The sequence below is a fragment of the Corylus avellana genome, chromosome 8 (genome assembly GCF_965113065.1).
Source record: "Corylus avellana chromosome 8, dhCorAvel1.hap1.2, whole genome shotgun sequence".
Taxonomy (NCBI): domain Eukaryota; kingdom Viridiplantae; phylum Streptophyta; class Magnoliopsida; order Fagales; family Betulaceae; genus Corylus; species Corylus avellana.
The window spans coordinates 5,336,126-5,357,206 of record NC_142497.1 but is presented as its reverse complement, the minus strand read 5'-3'; the positions used below and the strand labels follow the sequence as shown (position 1 = coordinate 5,357,206).

The following is a 21,081-nucleotide window of genomic DNA, read 5'->3' as shown; positions in this document are numbered from 1 at the left end:
TTGTTTTGCTTACTGTTACCAAACGATGTCGTTTTTTTTGGGTAAAAAGCCCATGGTAGAATCTTGTCCATCCAAGCAAAAGCTGTAGATATGCGGTAATTTGCTCTGCCGCATAGAAGTCAGGTCCCTCGATAATAGTTCTTACTTACCCTTAATTATTTACAAAATTTTAATATGATTCACAATAGAAGATAAAAAGATGAGAAATGAGAAAGAAATAATTTGTATTAAAATAATGCATAAAAAAGTCGTAGGAAAACTCTTTTGATTCCCTACATATTGGGTAGAATTATAGCATTTCTAAGGAACCAATAGAGTATCTGCTACCGGTGATTTTTTTGATGTTTTACCTAACCACGCGGTGTCATGGACTCCAAAATTATGTTATTTTGCCGTTACTAATTATAAAGTCAGTTGCATGTGGAAATTTGAGTTTGTTAATGTCATTGAATTAGAGTGTTGAAGTCTTTGGAGATTGGTAATTATTTAAAATTGCTTTGCATTGATTTTATCTAATAACTAAATGACCCTATATATTTATGATGGTAAACAACTTCTTTGTAATAATATTTAATATTTACTTCATCAGAAATCAAGTAATTCTAAAACAAAATCTAAACATAACTAGTGTTGCATATAAAGTCATAGAACATTTAGGCTGATGTGATTAATTCCACAACCTCTAGTGATGCTTAGGTGATTCTCGAGAATATGTTCTCCTATCACAGCTGTGCCTAAGTTCTTCAAATCAAATTTCAGTTGGTTAATCTTAAGAAAGCCAACCTTTCCATTACAAATTACATCCATAAAGTCAAAAACATGGAAGTTTAATTTTCTTTATTTGCATCAATTCTGTTTATTTTACACAACCGTAACCAATACTCTTCGAGAAAGTTTAATTTCGTTTATTTTACACAACAATAGGTAATTAATACACTTTAAGGAAGTTTCTAAATAGAATGACAGATATACAAGGATACTGCCTTATTAATAAAAGAAAATTCATAGAAAGCACAATACATGATCATTCGTAGTGAAAACATACAATCCTTCAAGTTATATTTTCAATGCGTACTTTATGAGGCCAGGTATATGAGTATTTATAAAGTAGTCTTCCCAGTCAATGCACTTCGGATCAAAGCCAAACAAATGTGAATCGACACCACTCTCACTTGTAGCCGTTCGAAGCTTTTCTGTGTTTGAGTCATCAAATCTGTATGGAAATGAAAAGCCTATTGACATTGGATACAATGACAAGATCATTGGAAAATTATTTAAGCACCAAAATAAGTCATAAATACCTGCCCGTAAAGAAAACATATGGTTTGTAAAGTTCAGCCAATCGTATCCCTGACTTTATCTTCCGCTTAAGATCAATAATCATATCCTGATTGTATTGGCAAATAATTGCTTTCGCAATTTGAAATGCCTAGAAATAAGAGGAGAACACTTTAAAGATCTTAAAACCCTTGTAATTAGTCACTTTCTCAAAAGCCAAATGGCTGCAATAGAAATTTTGCTACGGTACGATACCGAGAATAGCGTCTTTCCAAATTTTTCTAGACAAAACTAAATAAATAAAAATAAACGTATTTTCCCTTGACATAGAAAGTTACCATGCCTAGCCCTATTAATAGGAGTTGTTAAATTATGATATTTTTCGATAATTTTTGTTTAAGCTGGAAATTAAGAGGCTAAAAACAATAATTTCACTTTGGTGGTTTTGTATAAATAAGTTGTTTTCCTAATACTTTTACACTGCTTTTGTTTTTGTAAATATAAAATAGAAAACTGTTACCGTAAACAAGAACCAAATAAACCCAAAGCTTTCATTTTTGTACATAATTTTGGTTATGGATTAGACTTAGACGAACCTTGAGTGGCATTACATACCGAATAGCCATGTATGCACGAAAACTAGCCATACTGCTTAACAACGTCAACTTGTCAACTCTGATTGATTTTCCATTTTTACTAGCCAAAGGGTTTTCAGTGAAGTACCGAAACATGACATTTGTAAAACTTGAAAGTTTTATTGGATTTCTCCAAGAAGACCCAACATGGAGGATGATCTCAGAAGACTGATTTGCATAAGCCACCATGGCCACAATCATACAATTTACCACCATGTCTGCTGGTATCTGCATGAGTTTCCAAGTTCAATTCTAGAAGCTTACTGAAAAAAATATACGTGCGTGTACAATCATAGAAAGTGAAGAATGATTGTAACTCACTATATCAAGGATTGTCTCATGATGGCCAATAAAGCATTTCAATTTCCCTTTACTGTAGGCAGAAATTACGCCATCAATGGTTCTGTAACGAGTAAACAAGCATGAATTAATTATAAAAAAATAAAGAATAAATCGATTCTTTTTATTATTATTAGAAGAAACTATACTTAATCTCCCTGAACTTCCATCAGTTTTGCAACTACTTTTCTAAAATTAAAAAACTATCAATTTAGTGCATCTAGCTTTCAATATATTTATTTTTCAATTTCACCACTCTGTTATGATTTTTCATTATATCCTAATGAAGGCGTGTCAAAATTTCCAGAATATCCCTAAAAAAAATTGCAAGGATTTAGGCGTTGGTTAGGATTTAACGGAGTTACAAAAATATTCATGCTTGAATTTTTGTATATATATTTTTATATGGGTATTTTGAAAACTTTGATAGAATTTAATGAAAAATCCTAACGGATTGGTGAAATTGAAAAAAAATTGAAAGCTGAATATACTAAATTGAGAGTTTTTAAAGTTTATGAGAGTAATTGTAAAAGCGGCAACAATTCAAGGGGTTAAGTGAAGTTTTTCCTTATTATTAATTATTATTATTGATATACTCTTCTTGGTTTCCAAACAAGATTAGATCTTATTTCATAATTTTGTGCAAACTATATATTAATTAGTACCTCACACCTTCAATCCAACCAGAAAATGGCTCTTTGTAAGTACTGGATACCATGGTGGGTCGTATGATAACAAGGGGCAGGTTCTCTCGAAAGTGTCCTAAAAGCATCTCCCCCATTGCCTTTGTATAGACATAGGTGTTTGGCCATCCATATAGTCTTGCCCTTGCAATTAATAAAAACAAAAAGAACAAAATCAAGTAATCAACTAGAGAAAAAAATAGACTATTATTACTGTATAATTGCAATAAGGTGTCAAGTTAATATTATGCCATCTATGTTAATGATAATGCCCTAAACTCCAATAATTTTGTAAGACATTTTTGTTTATATTGAATAAAGTTGTTATTCCCTGATTTATTTAAATGAGAATATGTCATATAGCATATTTACATGTTTATCTGTATTCATTATTTATCATGTACATGTAAATGATTTATGAATTTCATTGAATATGGTTTATGGTGAGAGTAATGAATTATTACACAGAAAATCTAAAACCATAAACCTTGCAGTTTATAATATATTGTTCGCAGTCGGTAATGGGATTGAGTATTCCATTTGTGAAGATTGTAATACATCAATCATGATGACTTATCTTGATAATATGAAGTAGTGACTTCAGATCAATGCTTTGGTACTGTAAATGCGATGCATTAAACGGATCACAAGAGTTGTCATTCAGTTAAAACACTATTGAAAAGAATGATTGTAATTCCCAGACTTTTCATGATATTGATTTTAAATTCTAAGATAACTTTAAACTCAAATATACATGGAATATCACTTTGATGCATTTAATAGTGAGACATTTAATGCGGTCAAAATGCTATGGTACATGTAACATTGTTGGAACATCATTCTCAAGAAGGAATCAAAGCCCTTTGTTTAAAGGATAAGTAAAATTCCTCTTGAGATAGATTTAATAGAGTAATTATAATCAATCACCTGGACAAGGCATTTTGGTACAAGTTTAAGATATTTATGTTCATAGGTTTTAAGTTTTAATTAGAAATTGGCCACATTCGGGACCAAAATCTTACTTATAAATCTTTTCATCTCTTAAGTGTTAATTTTAAATAGATAGGTTTTTGGGTGTTTTTTTTTTTCTTGCATTTAGAAGGACATCAAGAAATGGACATGGCATAGAGCCACAAAGAGCTCACTGCCATGAAACATTAGAAGGATATCAAGACGTGCATGCCTGAAGTTACAAAGAGCTCATTGGCTTGCTACTTAGGACAACTGAATAAATTAATGCTAGGCATGACAAAATAAATTATAAGTTACTAATTAAATTTTGTTGAATATTTGATTTATTTTTGCAATGGCCTCATGGGCTTTGACTCGCCAAGCCTACATACCCTCCAAAAGAGGTGGGCCCAAACCTTCTAGGAGGCGCTAGGCATGAAACACATGCCTTAAATCCATAAGGCAACAAATGTCCATGCATAAACGCAGGGGTCACCTACGGAGAAGGATCCTCTCCATTTTAAATGAAATGGAGAGGATCCATTTAGTTGTTTTAAGAAGACATTTTTGTCGTCTTCAAGAGGTAGCTTAATCGGTTGGGACCACATTTAATAAAGTGAATGTCACTAGTTTGAATCTCCCTCCACCTTCTTGTACAGACATGTCAAAAAAAAAAAAAAAAAAGAGGGCATTTTTGTCAAAAAAATAAAAAATAAAATGACAAAATTGCCCCCATAAAAACAACTAACTGGTTCCTCTCCATTGCAAATGAAATGGAGAGGATCGAGGTCCGTCACCTACAAGGAAAGAAAACTCATGCATCGCCTTTATCTCGGGAAAAACAAAAAAGGGACTAAATTGCGTTATTTATTTTCTTTAACATTTTTAATCAATTTTTGTACATCTTTAGTTTCGAATCATGACACTTTTGAACTAAAATCATGCTCTGTTAATAATATGAAGCATGAGCTAATTAATCATCCTTATAATTTTTCATCAAGGATAACTTATAAAATAAACGGATAGTTTAAAGATTTACATATCATATTTGGTTAGAATCATAAAAACCTTTTAATTCCAAGATCCTTCATGGTTGATGTGATGGCTCTGTCAGTGGCACCTTGTCCTCGTAGTTTGTCTAGGTACTCCTCCACGAGTTGTTTCTCTGCTTTGATATCTAATCTTGAGCTTCCATTGAGCGTCTCTTCCATCTGAAATGGGCTCTCCAGTATTTGCCCCTTCTTTTCGCCACACACATAGGCTGAAAAACAACGTCAATCAGAGCCATCAATTGAAAGACCACACATTTACAGTTACAAACGGATCATTTGCATTGAACTCCAGTGTTTACTTGCCCAAAACAAAAACTTCAGGCTCCGTTTATTTGGGATTAAAATAATTTTTGAAAACTATTTTTCATATTTTTTATATTTTGAGCAACGAAAAATAATAATTAATGAAAAATAATTTTGATTTGACCAGAAAAACTTTTTTAATTTTAGTAATATTATTTAGTATTTACTTTCTTAAAACCGTAAACAATTTTTTGAGTCCGAACTTCTTATTCCCAAATTATTGGACCATTGCCAGAATATCGTCAGACCCTTCTAGAACCCCGTCGAATAACTAACAAACTCCCATCAAGCTTTCACCGGAACCCAGTAGGGCTATCGCCGTGACCCCACCAGAGCTTCTCCAAGACTCCACTAGGCTGCTCGCCGAGCCTTTATTGGGATTTGCTAGGACCCCGTTGTGATACCGTTGGGACCCCATCATGACACCGCTGAGACCTTGTTAGGACACAACTGGGCCTCATCGGGACTTGTGGAGACACCATCAAGCACCGCCTAGACCTGACTAGGCCTCCACTAGGCCCTCATTGAGACATGTGGTTGTGTGTTTATGGCAGGGTCCCAACAGAGTCCCAAAGGGGTCCCGGTGCACACCAATCGGTGGAAAATGTTTTTAGTAAAAAATATTTTCTTGAAGAATAATTTTCTTGAAAACAAACAGAATCTTAATTTTTTTTTTCTTTCCTTTTTTTTTCTTTTTTGGGAAAGTAAAAGAACTTTAATACACATTAGATTCAATATAAGAAATAAGGGCAAACTTTATGTCTACGAATTACCGGTTGATACATGGAGGAGCAATTTTAAGTTGATACAATTCTTGGCAAAGCCCGAAACATGCAAAGCGCCAAATGTATTGATGCCCAGTGCGACGTCATATCTGAGACAAGAAAAGAAAATAAAATAAAAAGGAAACAAAATACTAACAAAAAGTAAAAATCATGTCTGTACGTAGTTTACGAATTATTATTAAACAATGTTTTAAAATTTAATTATTTAAAAAAAAATGAAAAAAAAATTGATTGGTTGTTATCAAATTTATTATATTTATATTAATTAATATAAATTTTTGATTGGTTGTTATAAAAAAATATTGTTTCAAAAAATTGATTGATTTCATAATTGGGCTAATTATATATAGTCCAATCTAGCTAGCTAGCTCAATATTGACGTTTTGCTGGATTAATTTAATAGATAGAATAGTTAGGAAAGTCATGAATCAATTTAAAAAGGACAGTGATCCCTTGCCATTGAAGATGCCTTCTTTTATTTTTGTCTCATTTTCTTTGAGTAGAGTTATGTGAGAAAGGGTTCTTTTGTCCGAACTCGGAAGTTCTGTTCAAATGGGGAAGTCGATCTTATTCAAACAGCGAGCTAACCATGAAGGAGCAATGCTAAAAAAGTACTAAAGTCTTCATTAGATGTGATCTTTTAAATCATTAATAGATTAAAATTTAATAATAATCATTTCAAATTCAATGAAAATTTTAAAATTTACATCACATTTCGGATAACTCTAGTTCTTGTTCTAATATTACTGTACCCAAGAGACCCTTTTACGCAGTTAGGAGCTCTCTTGGAAGAGCCCCTCCCACATGCTAGCCTTAATTTTTAATTTTTAATATTTTTTAGCAAGAAATATGATGAGATCCAAATCCATTCAAAACTTTAAAAGTAATATTAGGTTATAATTCAAGCATGCTAGCTCGTAGAATGTTCTTTAAATTCTAGGAATCATATTCTTATTTTAAAATACTGCAATGCTTGTTGTTTAGTACCTTTCATCAAAACTTGTGGAAGCGGCTGAATTCAGGATGATGTCTATTTCTTTCCACATATCTTTTCTTAGTTTAGAATCTTTAACTCCCAAATTCTCATGAGAGATGTCACCCGGGACGGTGATCACCTTTTTAGATATAAAGGAATCTAGATTTGCACCCCACTTCTCCCGGACAACCCTAAATAAATCCTTTCCAATGACCTGTGAAACAATATTATTAGAAGTGAAAAAAAAAAAAAAAAAAAGCTGTCCATTTTTTTTGACATATTGTCGTTCACGTTAATTTAGTACTAAAATAGCTAGTGGTAGCGTAATTAATTTTTCTTTTGAAGAAATTAAGAAGCCGTTCTGAGATTAATATATTTTTTTTAATGACATGTAAAAACCGATAATAAGTATGTAGAATGTTAGCCCCCACTTTAATAAATATGACATATATATGAGTGGTTAATATATATGTGAGTGGTTGATATAGTATATATGGCTTCAAACCCATAAGTTTAGTTTTGTTGTCCGGTTTAGTTTTGATATAGTATATATGGCTTCAACAAGTATTAAAATCTCACTTGAAGATTTTCAAAGCGTTAATATTTTGGGTTTGTATCAGAGTTATTAACGGTATGTAATATCGTAGATAAGGGTAGTCTTTGTCGTAGTTGGAGTGGGACTCTACAGCATGCATGGATTCAAGGTAAATCGCCCCCTCGCAGATAGGGTAAGGACGAAGTTGCATGATAGTACCGATCAGTAGTCCCAAAGACGGGTTATAAGACTAATGGGCTCATATATACCTTAGTGAGAGATTGTTATATATATATATATATATATATATATATATATATTAAATCATCATTTATCTCAAAATTAAACTAAACTTGATCGTAACAATATGGAAATATGTCAAATATGTAAGCAGTTACGTAGAATACCTTATTATGCAAGCGTTTTAACTATTTATCTCAAAATTTTAAGTTAATCGCAGCTTGAAAATATGTCAGATATGTGAGCAGTTAATGTAGAATACCTCATTATGCAAGCGTTGTGTGGCAGACTCAAGAGTTGAAGCTCTTAAGAGAAGATAAAGCCTTTTGACATTTGGTTGCACTCGCAGTATTTTCTCCACAAAAGCTGCGTGGATGGATACAAAAGCAAAGTCATCATCTCTCAGAAGTTAGAACACATACACAAAGAAAAAGAGAGGGTATACGTACCTTTTGCTAGAAAGCCAGTAGCACCGGTGACTAAAATAGTCTTGTTCTCAAGAAACTTGGGCATGCTTTCCAACTCCATGATAAAAGAATGAGAGACACAGAAAGAGAGAGTTGATGATCGAGTACTGTGAGGATCTGGTTTGTCTATATATATATATATATATATAGTATTGTTTCGCATCCACTAAGAATACATGGAGAAGAATCCTCTCTAAGTTTAGGGTTTAGGGTTTAGAATTTAGGTAAATTGTACTTCACATGCTGCCTACCGAAGTTGTAAATTGTATTTATGACTTATGTTATTTGCTGCATTGCCAACATGCGTTATAATTGAATTTGAGAAATATAATATGCTACATTTTTATTTCACATCACTTCACAACATCCCCGTCAGTTATTGGAGAGAAACCATTCGTTGGAAATATTAATACTACGCAATACGAAAGATCGTCTGATAACACGAAACAAACCTAACTCAGATAAGTTGACATTAATTAAGGTTTCCACGCGAACAGGGAATCTCAAGTACTTTATCAACAATATGTTCAAATTAGTACGGAGGACCATAAGAGACGTGTGACAGAGAAGCAGGGGACGTGTCTTTTCTGCAATAAGAGTCTATTAATTAGTTGTTTTGTTATTTACCTTCCTGTGTTGTGTAGTTTTCATTATCTAGAGAGTTCTAGACTCCTACATTAGTTAGAATCTTATTCCTATGTTATTTTGTCTTTAAATTATTTAAAAATAATATAACAAAAAATCAAAAATTATTTTGATTGTTGGTGTTTGACTACGACATTTGGAAATTTATCTATATAATGATGCTTTAGATTTACTCTGGTTACTTATTGATTGTCCATTTAAATTATAAGATAAGATGAGCCAAATATGAAAAAATATATTAGTCCTAACATTTCTCTATGTTTATTTATGAACTAGTAGGAGAAGTAGATATGCATACTTAATTATGTCCTCTTAAACCCCCCCCCCCCCGGCGCGTGGGTGGGTGGGTGTGCGCATAGTTCAACAACCCCATGTGGTTTAATAGAGGTGGCCGGCCACCCCTAAATGCCTGTGAGAGGACAAAATTGGCTAAGGAATGGAGAATTAATTGTGATTTGTGCAGTTAATATATTATGAATGGCCAATACTTCCCCGGGATGGGGGAGGGCTGGGCTGGTTGGGGGTTATTTTTCCAGTTAATTATAATGATATTGATTGTCCAGATTTAGTCAAGATCCATCCTCCGGGAATAGGATTCTCTTCAGTCTATTTTGGACTGGAGAATATTCAGTTCATAGCTAAGATTTCTTCTTAAAAATCTTAGAGCCACAAATGAGACATATATCCCACTAGCAAATAATAATAATAAAATATTATTTTATATTAAAAAAATAATTAAAAAAAAAAAAAAACAACGGGTGTTTAGCCACCCGATCTTGACCATAGGGGGTGACCGAACAACCCCATTTTAGTTGAGGTTTAGGGTTTAGACTTTAGGTAAATTGCACTTCACATGCTGCCTACCGAAGTTGTAAATTGTATTTATGACTTATGTTATTTGCTGCATTGCCAACACGCGTTATAATTGAATTTGAGAAATATAATATACTACATTTTTATTCATCACTTCACAACGTCCCCGTCAGTTATTGGAGAGAAACCATTCGTTGGAAATAAACCATTCGTTGGAAATATTAATACTACGCAATACGCAAGATCGTCTGATAACACGAAACAAACCTAACTCAGATAAGTTGACATTAATTAAGGTTTCCACGCGAACAGGGAATCTCAAGTACTTTATCAACAATAAGTTCAAATTAGTACGGAGGACCATAAGAGACGTGTGACAGAGAAGCAGGGGACGTGTCTTTTCTGCAATAAGAGTCTATTAATTAGTTGTTTTGTTATTTACCTTCCTGTGTTGTGTAGTTTTCAGTATCTAGAGTCTAGAGAGTTCTAGACTCCTACATTGGTTAGAATCTCTATTCCTATGTTATTTTGTCTTTAAATTATTTAAAAATAATATAACAAAAAATCAAAAATTAATTTGATTGTTGGTGTTTGACTCCGACATTTGGAGATTTATCTATGTAATGATGCTTTAGATTTATTCTGGTTACTTATTGATTGTCCATTTAAATTATAAGATGAGATGAGCTAAATATAAAAAAATATATTAGTCCTAACATTTCTCTATGTTTATTTATGAACTAGTAGGAGAAATAGATACATATACTTAATTATGTCCTCTTAAAACCCCCCGGGGGGGGGGGGGGGGGCGCATAGTTCAACAACCCCGTGTGTTTAATAGAGGTGGCTGGCCACCCCTAAATGCTCGTGAGAGGACAAAATTGGCTAAGGAATGGAGAATTAATTGTGATTTGTGCAGTTAATATATTATGAATGGCCAATACTTCCCCGGGATGGGGGAGGGCCGAGCTAGTTGGGGGTTATTTTTCCAGTTAATTATAATGATATTGATTGTTCAGATTTAGTCAAGATCCATCCTCTGGGAACAGGATCCTCTTCAATCCATTTTGGATCGGAGAATATTCAGTTCATAGTTAAGATTTCTTCTTAAAAATCTTAGAGCTACAAATGAGACATATGTCCCACTAGCAAATAATAATAATAAAATATTATTTTATATTACAAAATAATAATAAAATAATAAAGAAAACAAAGGGTGTTTGGCCACCCGATCTTGACCATAGGGGGTGGCCGAACAACCCCATTTTAGTTGGGAGTGGCTTGAGAGCCACTCCAATGGCCAGCCACCCCCTAATCCTATGGCCAAACTAAAAAAAAAAAAAAGAAAAAAAAATTGCTTGGCCATTGGGGGTGGCTGAGCCGGTCTGGGGTGGCCGAAACCACCCCATGGCCCTTGGTGGTGGTCCTACCACCCCCAAGGGCCAAACAATTTTTTTTTTTTTTTTTTTAAGATTTGGCTCTTGGGGGTGGACGAAACACCCCAAAGGGCCATAGCCACCCTTAGCCCCCAACTGTGGTGGTCCAGCCACCCCCAATGGGTTGACCAGTCATCCCTTAATTTTTTATAATTTTATTTTTTAATTATTTTAAAAAAATATATAATATTTTATTATTATTTTTATTAATTAACAGATGTTCTATTTATGGCTTCAGGATCTCTTTAGAAAAATCTTAACCATTAACTGAATATTTTTCAGTTCAAAATAAATTAGAGAGGATCCTGTTCGATCCCAAGAGGGCTGGTTGGGGGTTATTCCCAGTTAATTATAATGATATTGATTGTGCAGATCCATCCACCCGCATTAATTGATTCTTGGTTGCAGACGACGTAGATGATTTTCTTTTTACACAAAACAACGTCCAATCAGTTATGGGCCTTATGGCTTATTGATGGGTTAGAAATATTGAAGTACTGTGATGAACTAGTAAATCTAAAAGTAATTTTTGTGTTTATTTTATTTTATTTTAAGAATGAAGTGACTTTTAAAATTATTATTTAATCAAAATTTAATAATAATCAATCACAAAGTTAATGAGGATTTTAGAAACCACATCATTTTTTGAGTGATACAAGAATGACTTCTAGCATTATTCGTGATAAACACTTAAACTTGAGGAGTTGATACTATGTAGAGTAATGCTACAAGTTCCTATTGTGTTACTCTTGTATCATTCCAAAAATGATATGACTCTTAAAATCACTATTGAGCTTGTGATTGATCATTATTAAATTTTGATCAAATTGTAATTTTAAGAGCCACTTCAATTTTAAAATGACACAAGAGAAACTGTTAGAATTTTATACTCTTATTTCTATTACTAATTGAGGGCATCCATCCACGCTTGCCTGATCCAAAAAGAGATAATATTATTGATATATTTATGTTATTAGTTGCGGCAACAATCCACACTTACATGAGATATACCGTAATTTTTTCAATGCTCCAAATTTAATTAGATCTATACTTCACATGTTGTCTGCCTGAGTGGCTTATGTTATTTGCAGCATTTTGAATATGAGAAATATAGCATATCATACTTTTATTCTACAATTATCTCATAATGTTCACATAATCTCAACTAACTATTGAATTTGTGGTTAAAGTATTGCGAACCTTTTTCTTTGCCCATTTTTTGTCCATCTCCGTATAAGAGATGAATGAATTTACTATTGGATTTGTGAAAGCTAAATAAAAAATGAGCAAAAGATGAATGTGTAATACTTCTCATTCTTAAATGTTGAGATAGTTCACCGCTATCTTGACTTTTCAAGAAAGGTCCACAGACTTACCATAGCAATTAGCATACCATGAGCTTAAAAGATAATCACAAAGACTATCTACATGATTCCTATAAGAGGCATGATACACATCATTCTCTCAACCATCTTTTAAATATCTCTCTTTGCATATCTATCATAGGATTTGTGGACTCATGTGGGTCCTAAAAAAATTCAATAGTAGATTCATCAATTTACTATATGAAGATGTTTAAAAGATGATTGAGGGAATGAATTTTATAATTTCTCTTTCTTATAAGGCTTTGACAATTGGCAATCCCAATTAAAAAATGGGGTTTGGTATATGAGCATTTATTTATTTGAAATGTTAAGGGTCAATAAGTTTCTCGTATTTGACACATATTCTCCTACAAATTCAACAGATAAATCATTAGATTTGAGGGGTCTGCCATTGATTTATGTTGGGTTTACATATGCCCACAAAATGAGATTAGCCAAATATAAAAAAAATATTAACCCTAATATTTCACTATATTTATTTATGAACTAGTACCGGAAGTAGATATGTAGACATTAATTATGTCCACGTGCTAAAAAAATAAAATAAAAGAAAGGGCTCACCAAAACCACGACAACAGCCAACAGGCAACCACCTGAAAATACTTTTCGAATTGGTTGGAATTAATTAGGAATAAATACATTTAACTACTAAGAATACGATTTTTCGATCTTGTCTCAAAAAAGTGACAATAAACCCTTGAAGTTTCCCCAGTTAATTATAATGATATTGTTTGTGAAGGTTTAGTCAAGATCCACACATCGTCCTTAGACTTTTTCCATCCAACCCCCATTAATTGATTCTTGGTTGCAGAAGTAGGTAATTTTCTTTTTGCACAAAACAACGTCCAATCAGTTATGGCTTATTGATGGGTTTGAAATATTAATGTAATGTGATAAATGAGAACACCACAAAAAAAACAAGGCTAGTGGCATGGTTATTAGGGGCATTTTTGGCCAAAAAAATGTCCCTATTGATTTCGTAACACTTGATTAGGAGCACTTGGAACACGTCAGTTTTTATGGCAACTAAAATTTAAGTTTGAGACATTTTTTTACTAAAAAGCCCATCGAAAAGGGTATATTTGGAAAAAAGCGCCTCATTTTTTAAAATGGGGCACTTAATGGTGAAAAACACTCCATTTTAAAAAAGGGGGCGCTTGCCTAGGAAGCGCCCCCATTCTAAAAAGGGGGCGCTTAGGTGGGCAAGCGCCCCCTTTCATAAAAGGGGGCGTTTGCGTGTAAAGCGCCCCTATTTTTATATGGGAGTGCTTCCACACCGCGAAGCGCATCCAATAATTAATATAAGGAGAAAATGTTTCCTCATGCAATCCATATATTTTTTTTTTATTTTCTTCTGATATACAATACGCAATACAATATTGTATTGCGCATTTTCTCCATTCATCAATCTCATACAATCTTATACATATCTAATCCATATATACAATCTCATATCTTATAAGACATCTAAATCCAAAATGATGATATCATAAACACAAAGTTTACCACATCTTAAAGAATTAACAAAAATTGTACCATACATATGAAATAAAATATCCAAAACGATATTATAAACACAAAGTGTACCACCTCTTAAAAGAGTTTACAAAAATTGTATACTGCATATGAAATAAAATATATCAACAGGTTCGCTTAGCATTTGACATCAAATACGTACCCAACCTAACATGTCAAGTATACGTACGTCACTTAACGATTCAGATTCAGATGGCATTAGAGTAGGTATTAAATTTGAATTAAATTAGGATGGCATCAGAGAAGGTATTAAACACTGATATGGAATTCTACATTACTAGGATACTAAATTTTAATGAGAAATGATAGATCAAGGTGTAAAATTTGTTTCATTAGGATGATCAATTAATGCTGAAAATGCTTAGTGAATGATGCAAGATAGGAACACAATAAAGAAAATATGTCATTCCACACGTTTCCGAGTGGCGTTCTAGGGTAAGCTAAAGCTAAAGATAAAGCTAAAGCTACAGATTTCTTTCATGTCATTATGTGAAATTAATGTATATGGATATGAGTCAATGTTTTCATGCCTCCTCCTCCAAAGTTCAGAGGATTTGATTTTAGTGTTGAATCATATATAGGGGCACCCACTCACCTATCCCTACAAGGCTACAACCCCCATCCCCTGATTTCTTTCATGTCATTATGTCAAATTAAAAGGTGACCTGAAAAAGGTCATGAACATGGGGTGGACAAGTCAAAAGCAATAAAAATATATTTATATATTTATATGAAATATTGATTCATCACAAAAAAAGAAAAAAAAAAAAAAGAAACAAGGTTTAGTGACATGGTTATTTGGGGCGTTTTTGGCCAAAAAAAGTCCTTATTGATTTCGAAACGCTTGATTAGAGGCACTTGGGACAAGTTAGTTTTTATGGCCACTAGAATTTAAATTTGAGACGTTTTTTTACTAAAAAGCGCCTCGAAAATGATAAGTTTGGAATAAAGCACTCCATTTTTTAAAAGGGGGCGCTTGCCTAGAAAGCGCCCCCTTTTTTAGGCAAGCGCCCCCATTCTAAATTGGGGCGGTTAGGTGGGCAAGCGCCCCTATTTCTATATGGGAGCGCTTCCACACCGCGAAGCGCTTCCAATAATTAATATATGCAGAAAATGTTTTATTAAAACAATCCATATATATTTTTTATTTTCTCCTGATATACAATACGCAATACAATATTGTATTGCGTATTTTCTCCATAAATATTTTCTCAATTCATCAATCTCATACAATCTTATACATATCTCATAATACATATCTAATAATCCATATATATAATCTCATATCTCTTAAGACATCTAAATCCAAAATGATGATATCATAAACACAAAGTGTACCACTTCTTAAAGAGTTAACAAAAATTGTACCATACATATGAAATAAAATATCCAAAATGATATCATAGACACCACCTGTTAAGAGAGTTTACAAAAATTGTATATTGCATATGAAATAAAATATATCAACAAGTTCGCTTAGCATTTGGCGTCAAATACGTACCCAACCTAACAAGTCAAGTATACGTACGTCACTTAACAATTACCTGCAAATGATAAAATAAATAAATAAATAAATAAATTAAATTACAAACCTATATCTAACTATTTTGAAAGTGTAAACCTATATACAACTGTATTATATTACAAGTGACTAAGATATTAAGATCTACACATACTTTGTAATGATCCACGATGGTCGTCTTCTGCATCAGCTGCATGCTCATCTTCATTTGTTAATCCATTCTCACCTCTATATAAATAGATGCAAATGGATTACTGTTTTCTGGGTTGTGTAATTGTGTTTAATTAAGGGTGCCTAGATGGCAGGCACCATTAATTAAGGGCACTTGCCAACTAGGCACCCCTAATTAAGGGCGCCTAGCTAGCAAGCGTCCCGAATTAATGACGCTTGCTATCTAGGCGCCCCTAATTAAGGGCGCTTGGTTGGCAGGCGCACCTAATTAAGGGCACCTGGATAGCAGGCATCTCGAATTAAGGGCGCTTGCTAGCTAGACACATTTAATTAATTAAATAGGGGCATGCCCTATTGGAATGTCCCTTTTTAAGGGAACGTTTTTATGCGTAGGCATTGCTAATTTTATTTTGGGTCGTTTACACAGTAAAACGTCCCTATAAGGGGATGTTTTTATTAAAGCGCCTCTATTCCAAGCGTTAGTAAACCTTGTTTTTTTTGTAGTGATTTCTTACAGGTATGGAAAATAAAGGCCCAAGTTGAAATTTGTTGTGCTAACGTAGAGACATATACCATATAGTATTTTCAATAATAGGTATGGTGTAGGTTTTTCATCTACAAGACATAGTACAAGTATGAACAACAATTATACTTGCATATTAAATTGAAAGCATAAAAGAAATCAACAAGGGTGAATAAAATAATTTACCTCAAGTGGGAGATAAAAATTGGAGAAGATGACAAAATGTTTTGAGATCCTTGTGTAGTATGTGGCGTTGGAGAGAGAGGTAGAGAAAGATATGTAAATTTCCCTTGAGGATTAATGGTTATTTATAGGTTTTGGTATTTCTTGAATAATGAAGGAATGAGAAAGAGAGAGACAGTCGTAGATTTTCTTTGAAGAAGAATGGGTAGTGCTAAGTTCTGGTGCTCTTGAAAAGGTAAAATGATAGAATAAGAGGGAGATAGAGAGATGGCTGCGTGCAGTGTTTAGAATGCTAGGGTTCTTGAGAGAAAAATGAGGGAAGGTAAAAGTTTTGAGAAAATAAGAGAATAAAGAGATGGGTGGCAATTTGGTACTCTTTGTTTAGGGTTTCTTGTTTTTGGTTTTATAAAATCTTCTTTAGAATAGATATATATTTATATTTATATATATCACTCCATTCAGGCGTTCACAAACTCAAGTTAGTTTTAAAGTAAAGTTTTTGAAAATAAATGCCTAGTTGACATGGGGTACATAGCTAGGTTTTGGGAGAATTTTTGTCTAATAAAAAATCTATCTTAACCGTATAGGCATATGGCCACTTGGTTCAATTGTTTTAGAATCCCATGAAACAATGAATATGGACATGAAATGAGTCGTATGAGAGGAGTCCTATATATTGATCAAAACTCAAGGATTCGTCACTTGGGAATCCGGCAAAGTATTCGTTTAATACATTACTATACGATTGTTGTATGGTAATCAACATCGTAGAACATTCACTTTTAATTTCAATTAAATATTCTACGTACGTTAAAATACAACTTTTTTGGATAATGTTTTTCTAATATATGCATATCTCTCCTTGATCCTAAACAGCTCTCTTTCGATGCGGGAATTCTTTCTATCTTCGGTCAGTTGGAAGGAAAATATAGAGTAAAGTTGAAGGAGAATTACTGCATGGTAGATAAGGGTTACAATTATTTTCCAACCAACCTACCTGACACTGCATATTCTAAGGTACTCTTGGTAATAATTAAGTAGCATATATTCTTATTTCTTAATATAATCTGACTTCTCTTTCCTCCTACTGATCAATCATGAATTCTTGATTGAAGGCAAGGAAAAGGCTAAGTGAGATTGTGAGTGAAATAATTTGTGGAAGGGAGCAGCAAATAGAACAAGCAGGTAATTAAACACAATTACACAACCCAAAAAACCAGTAATCCAACAAAACAACCCAACACTTTAGAATCGTCTAATCCAACTCTTTTCAATACAATAACGAGAACACAGAACAAGCAATTAATTAAACACAATTACACAACCCAGAAATCCAACAAAATAGAGAAAACTTTAGAATTGTCTAATACGTATTAAAATCCTAATTTAGGAGTATACTCCTAAAAGCAGAGAAAACTTTGCTGAATTTAAAATCCCTAATTCTCCTAAAAATCATAATACATTAAAAATCTGACTATTAGTCTATTACAATCCCGAATCGGCAACTTAAAGGAACATCAAAGACAAAGAGAAACAGAGACAGAGAGAGACTCGCTAGTACAGGAATAGTAACGGCGAAATAATCGCCAGCCGGAGAGAGAGAGAGAGCACTATTTGGGCGCTGTAGAGAGAGGATACGTATGAGTCGATCGATCGGGGAGATAGAGAGGGGGATGGCCGACCGGTTTCGACTGGAGAAGATGGCCGCTAGGTTGGCCAATCGCGCGGGTCACTGGGCTCTAGAGAGAGAGATAGAGATATGGAGATGGAGAGAAGGGGGGACTGGCGCCGTAGAGAAAGGCTGGCCGGTCGGTTTCGATTGGAGAAGATGGTCGGTGGGTTGGCCAACCGCGTGGGTCACTGGGCGCCGGAGAGAGAGATAGGGATATGGAGATGAAGAGAGGGGAGACTGGCTGGCCGCGTGGGTCACTGCATGGGCGCTAGAGAGAAAGATAGGGATCGATATATGGATCAAAGATGCAGAGATGGGGGATTGGCGGGCCACGCGGGGAGACGCTAGGGAAAATATATATTGAGGGAGAAATTACTTAATTTCTGGGGCGGAAGCTGAGGAATCAAAGGGAAAATTAAGTTCCCGCGCGCAAAAACAAAAAATATAAATATATTACAATTAAAAAAAACTTATAAATTTATTTATAAAAATAAAAAGTAAATACTAAAAACTAAAAAACATTTAAAAGAGACTTAAACTAAAAAATATATAAATGCAAAATCAGTTGATATGGTTGTCTAGATTAAAAATTCATCTGTGATATAAAAACAAAAATAATACTAATTCAAAAATTATCAGGATAGGCCACAATAATAATTTAATTCCTGTAATCAAATTCTCCCCAAAGGGGGTGGCTACCAATCGGCGACCAACCCATATTTAAAAAAAAAAAAAAAAAAAAAAAAAAATCAATTTGTAAATTTTAAGAGTAATTATCATTTCCCCCTAATGAACTACGACTACTCAATTACCATATACCCTCATTAACTACCAACTTTACATTACGACCCCATTAAATTAAACTACCATTTCGTTACCAAAACCCACATTCCGTCACTCAAGGTTGTTTAGTCAGATGGGATCAATTGGCCATCATGTACAGTCGAGTAGTTCATTGGTAGGGATTCAGTGGTGAGAGGGTGGGCGTTGGGTTAGAATTAACGAAAAATTTCGTAAGATTTTTTTGAATTAAAGATACTGTATGGGGAGAGGAAAAATATTGAGGGAGAAAGTACTAAGCGAGAGCTGAGGAATCATAGGGAAAATTAAGCTCGCGTGCTAACAAAAATAATTTCAGTGCGCCTGCTATCCAGACACCCTTATGTAAAGGTGCCTAGCTGGTAGGCGCCCCTAATTAAGGGCACTTGCTAGCCAGGGGCTCTTAATTAGGGGCGCTTGGCAGCAAGACACACTTAATTAAGGACGCTTAGCTTGCAGGGACCCCTAATTAAGGGCACTTGGATAGCAAGCATCCCAAATTAAGAGTGCTTTCCAGCCAAGCGCACTTAATTAAGGGCGCTTGGATAGCAGGGATCCTGAATTAAGGGCACTTGCCAACTAGGCGCCCTTAATTAACTAAATTGAGGCATGCCATATTAGAATGTCCCTTTTTAAATGGGACCTTTTTATGCCCAGATGTTGCTAATTTTATTTTGGGTCATTTACACAATAAAACGTCCCTATAAGGGGGGGTTTTATTAAAGCGCCTCTATTCCAAGTGTTAGTAAACCTTGTTTTTTTTTTTTTTTTTTTTTTTTTGTAGTGGTAATTCTAAAAATAATTCTTGTGTTTATCTTGGGTTACTTTAAAAATGATCGGTTAACTTTTAAAATTATCATTTAATCAAAATTCAATAATAATTAATTATAAGGCTAATGAGGATTTCAGAAGCTACGTCATTTTTTGAGTAATACAAGAATGACTTCTAACATTACTCGTGATAAACACCTAGACTTTGAGGAGTTGATACTATGTACAGTAATGCTACAAGTTTTTCTTGTGTTACTCTTGTATCATTTCAAGAATGATTTGGCTCTTAAAATCATTATTGAGCTTGTGATTAATTATTATTAGATTTCAATCAAATTGTAATTTTAAAAGTTGCCTCATTTTTAAAATGATATAAGATAGACTTTTAGAATTACTCTTATTTCTATTATTAATTGTGGGTATCCATCCACGCTTGCTTGATCCAAAAAGAGATAATATTATCGATATATTTATGTTATTAGTTGCGGGTATCCACACTTACGTGTTCCAACTTCTCAATAATCGATATGTTTGCAACATCCTTTTCACAATTGCCCACACAAAATACAAACCAATTAAGTCAATGAATGTGGTTCTGAGTGTCCAGGCATGAGAAAGGTTATAAGTATTTGATCGCTCTCGCGCGCTAATGAATACTCAATGCAGGAAAATCTGAAGTCTACGCAAAGTTTAAAGAGTTTCGAGCTAAAGCGGAAAAACAATTAGGTAAATATATTATGCGGGAGGGAAGGGAGGGTCAAGAGGGGTCAAATGCCCCCCTCAACCCCCAAAATGTTTTCTTACGTATGATAAAAAAAATCCTCCAAATGTCTTGGTTGCCCCACCCTAAGCTACTCATAAGGGGCAATAGATATTACCCTCAACCACTCAACCACTTATTATACATCAGGGGGCAAATGAGATTTCTTTTTTTCTTACAAAGAGTTTCAGACTTTTTAGGTTAAAAAAAGGTTGAAGACGATGCATGTGAGATGTGTTTTTACTCTTTCTTCAAAACATGCCGTTTAAATAAGCTTTTAGTTGACAAAAATGCTCTTTTGCCCAGTTGTGAACTTCGTTTTATTTTTCTTTCCGTTGCAACTCCATTTTAAAAGCCTTTGCATGCGACGCCGTTTAAAAAGTAGTATTGTGACTACACTTTTAATGCGTTTAAACTTTATATAACCTTCTATTTGTTTTTTTAACGCATCACCAACAGTTTTTTCTTTCTTGAAAATTTCAGGTCTGTGATAAAAATTTTACATTGAATAAACTTTTTATTGAATATATATAATTTTTGTCACATATTTTTATAAATAATTATAGTTATTAGAGATTATAGAGAACAATAATAATTTTAT

The 21,081-nt window shown here is 33.7% G+C and overlaps 1 protein-coding gene across 1 annotated transcript; it reads right to left on the bottom strand.

Moving 5' to 3' along the window:
- Positions 1 to 1,002: 1,002 nt before the first annotated feature.
- LOC132162793 (fatty acyl-CoA reductase 3-like) lies at positions 1,003 to 8,307 on the bottom strand. Its single transcript, XM_088519160.1, has 10 exons — positions 8,227 to 8,307; positions 8,040 to 8,143; positions 7,014 to 7,216; positions 6,015 to 6,115; positions 4,955 to 5,147; positions 2,918 to 3,079; positions 2,235 to 2,316; positions 1,875 to 2,141; positions 1,302 to 1,429; positions 1,003 to 1,213 (listed from the first exon to the last, which is right to left on the bottom strand). The coding sequence occupies exons 1-10, from the start codon at positions 8,303 to 8,305 to the stop codon at positions 1,057 to 1,059; spliced, it is 1,476 nt and encodes a 491-aa protein (XP_088375286.1). The 5' UTR covers positions 8,306 to 8,307; the 3' UTR covers positions 1,003 to 1,056.
- Between the last annotated feature and the right edge of the window lie 12,774 nt (positions 8,308 to 21,081).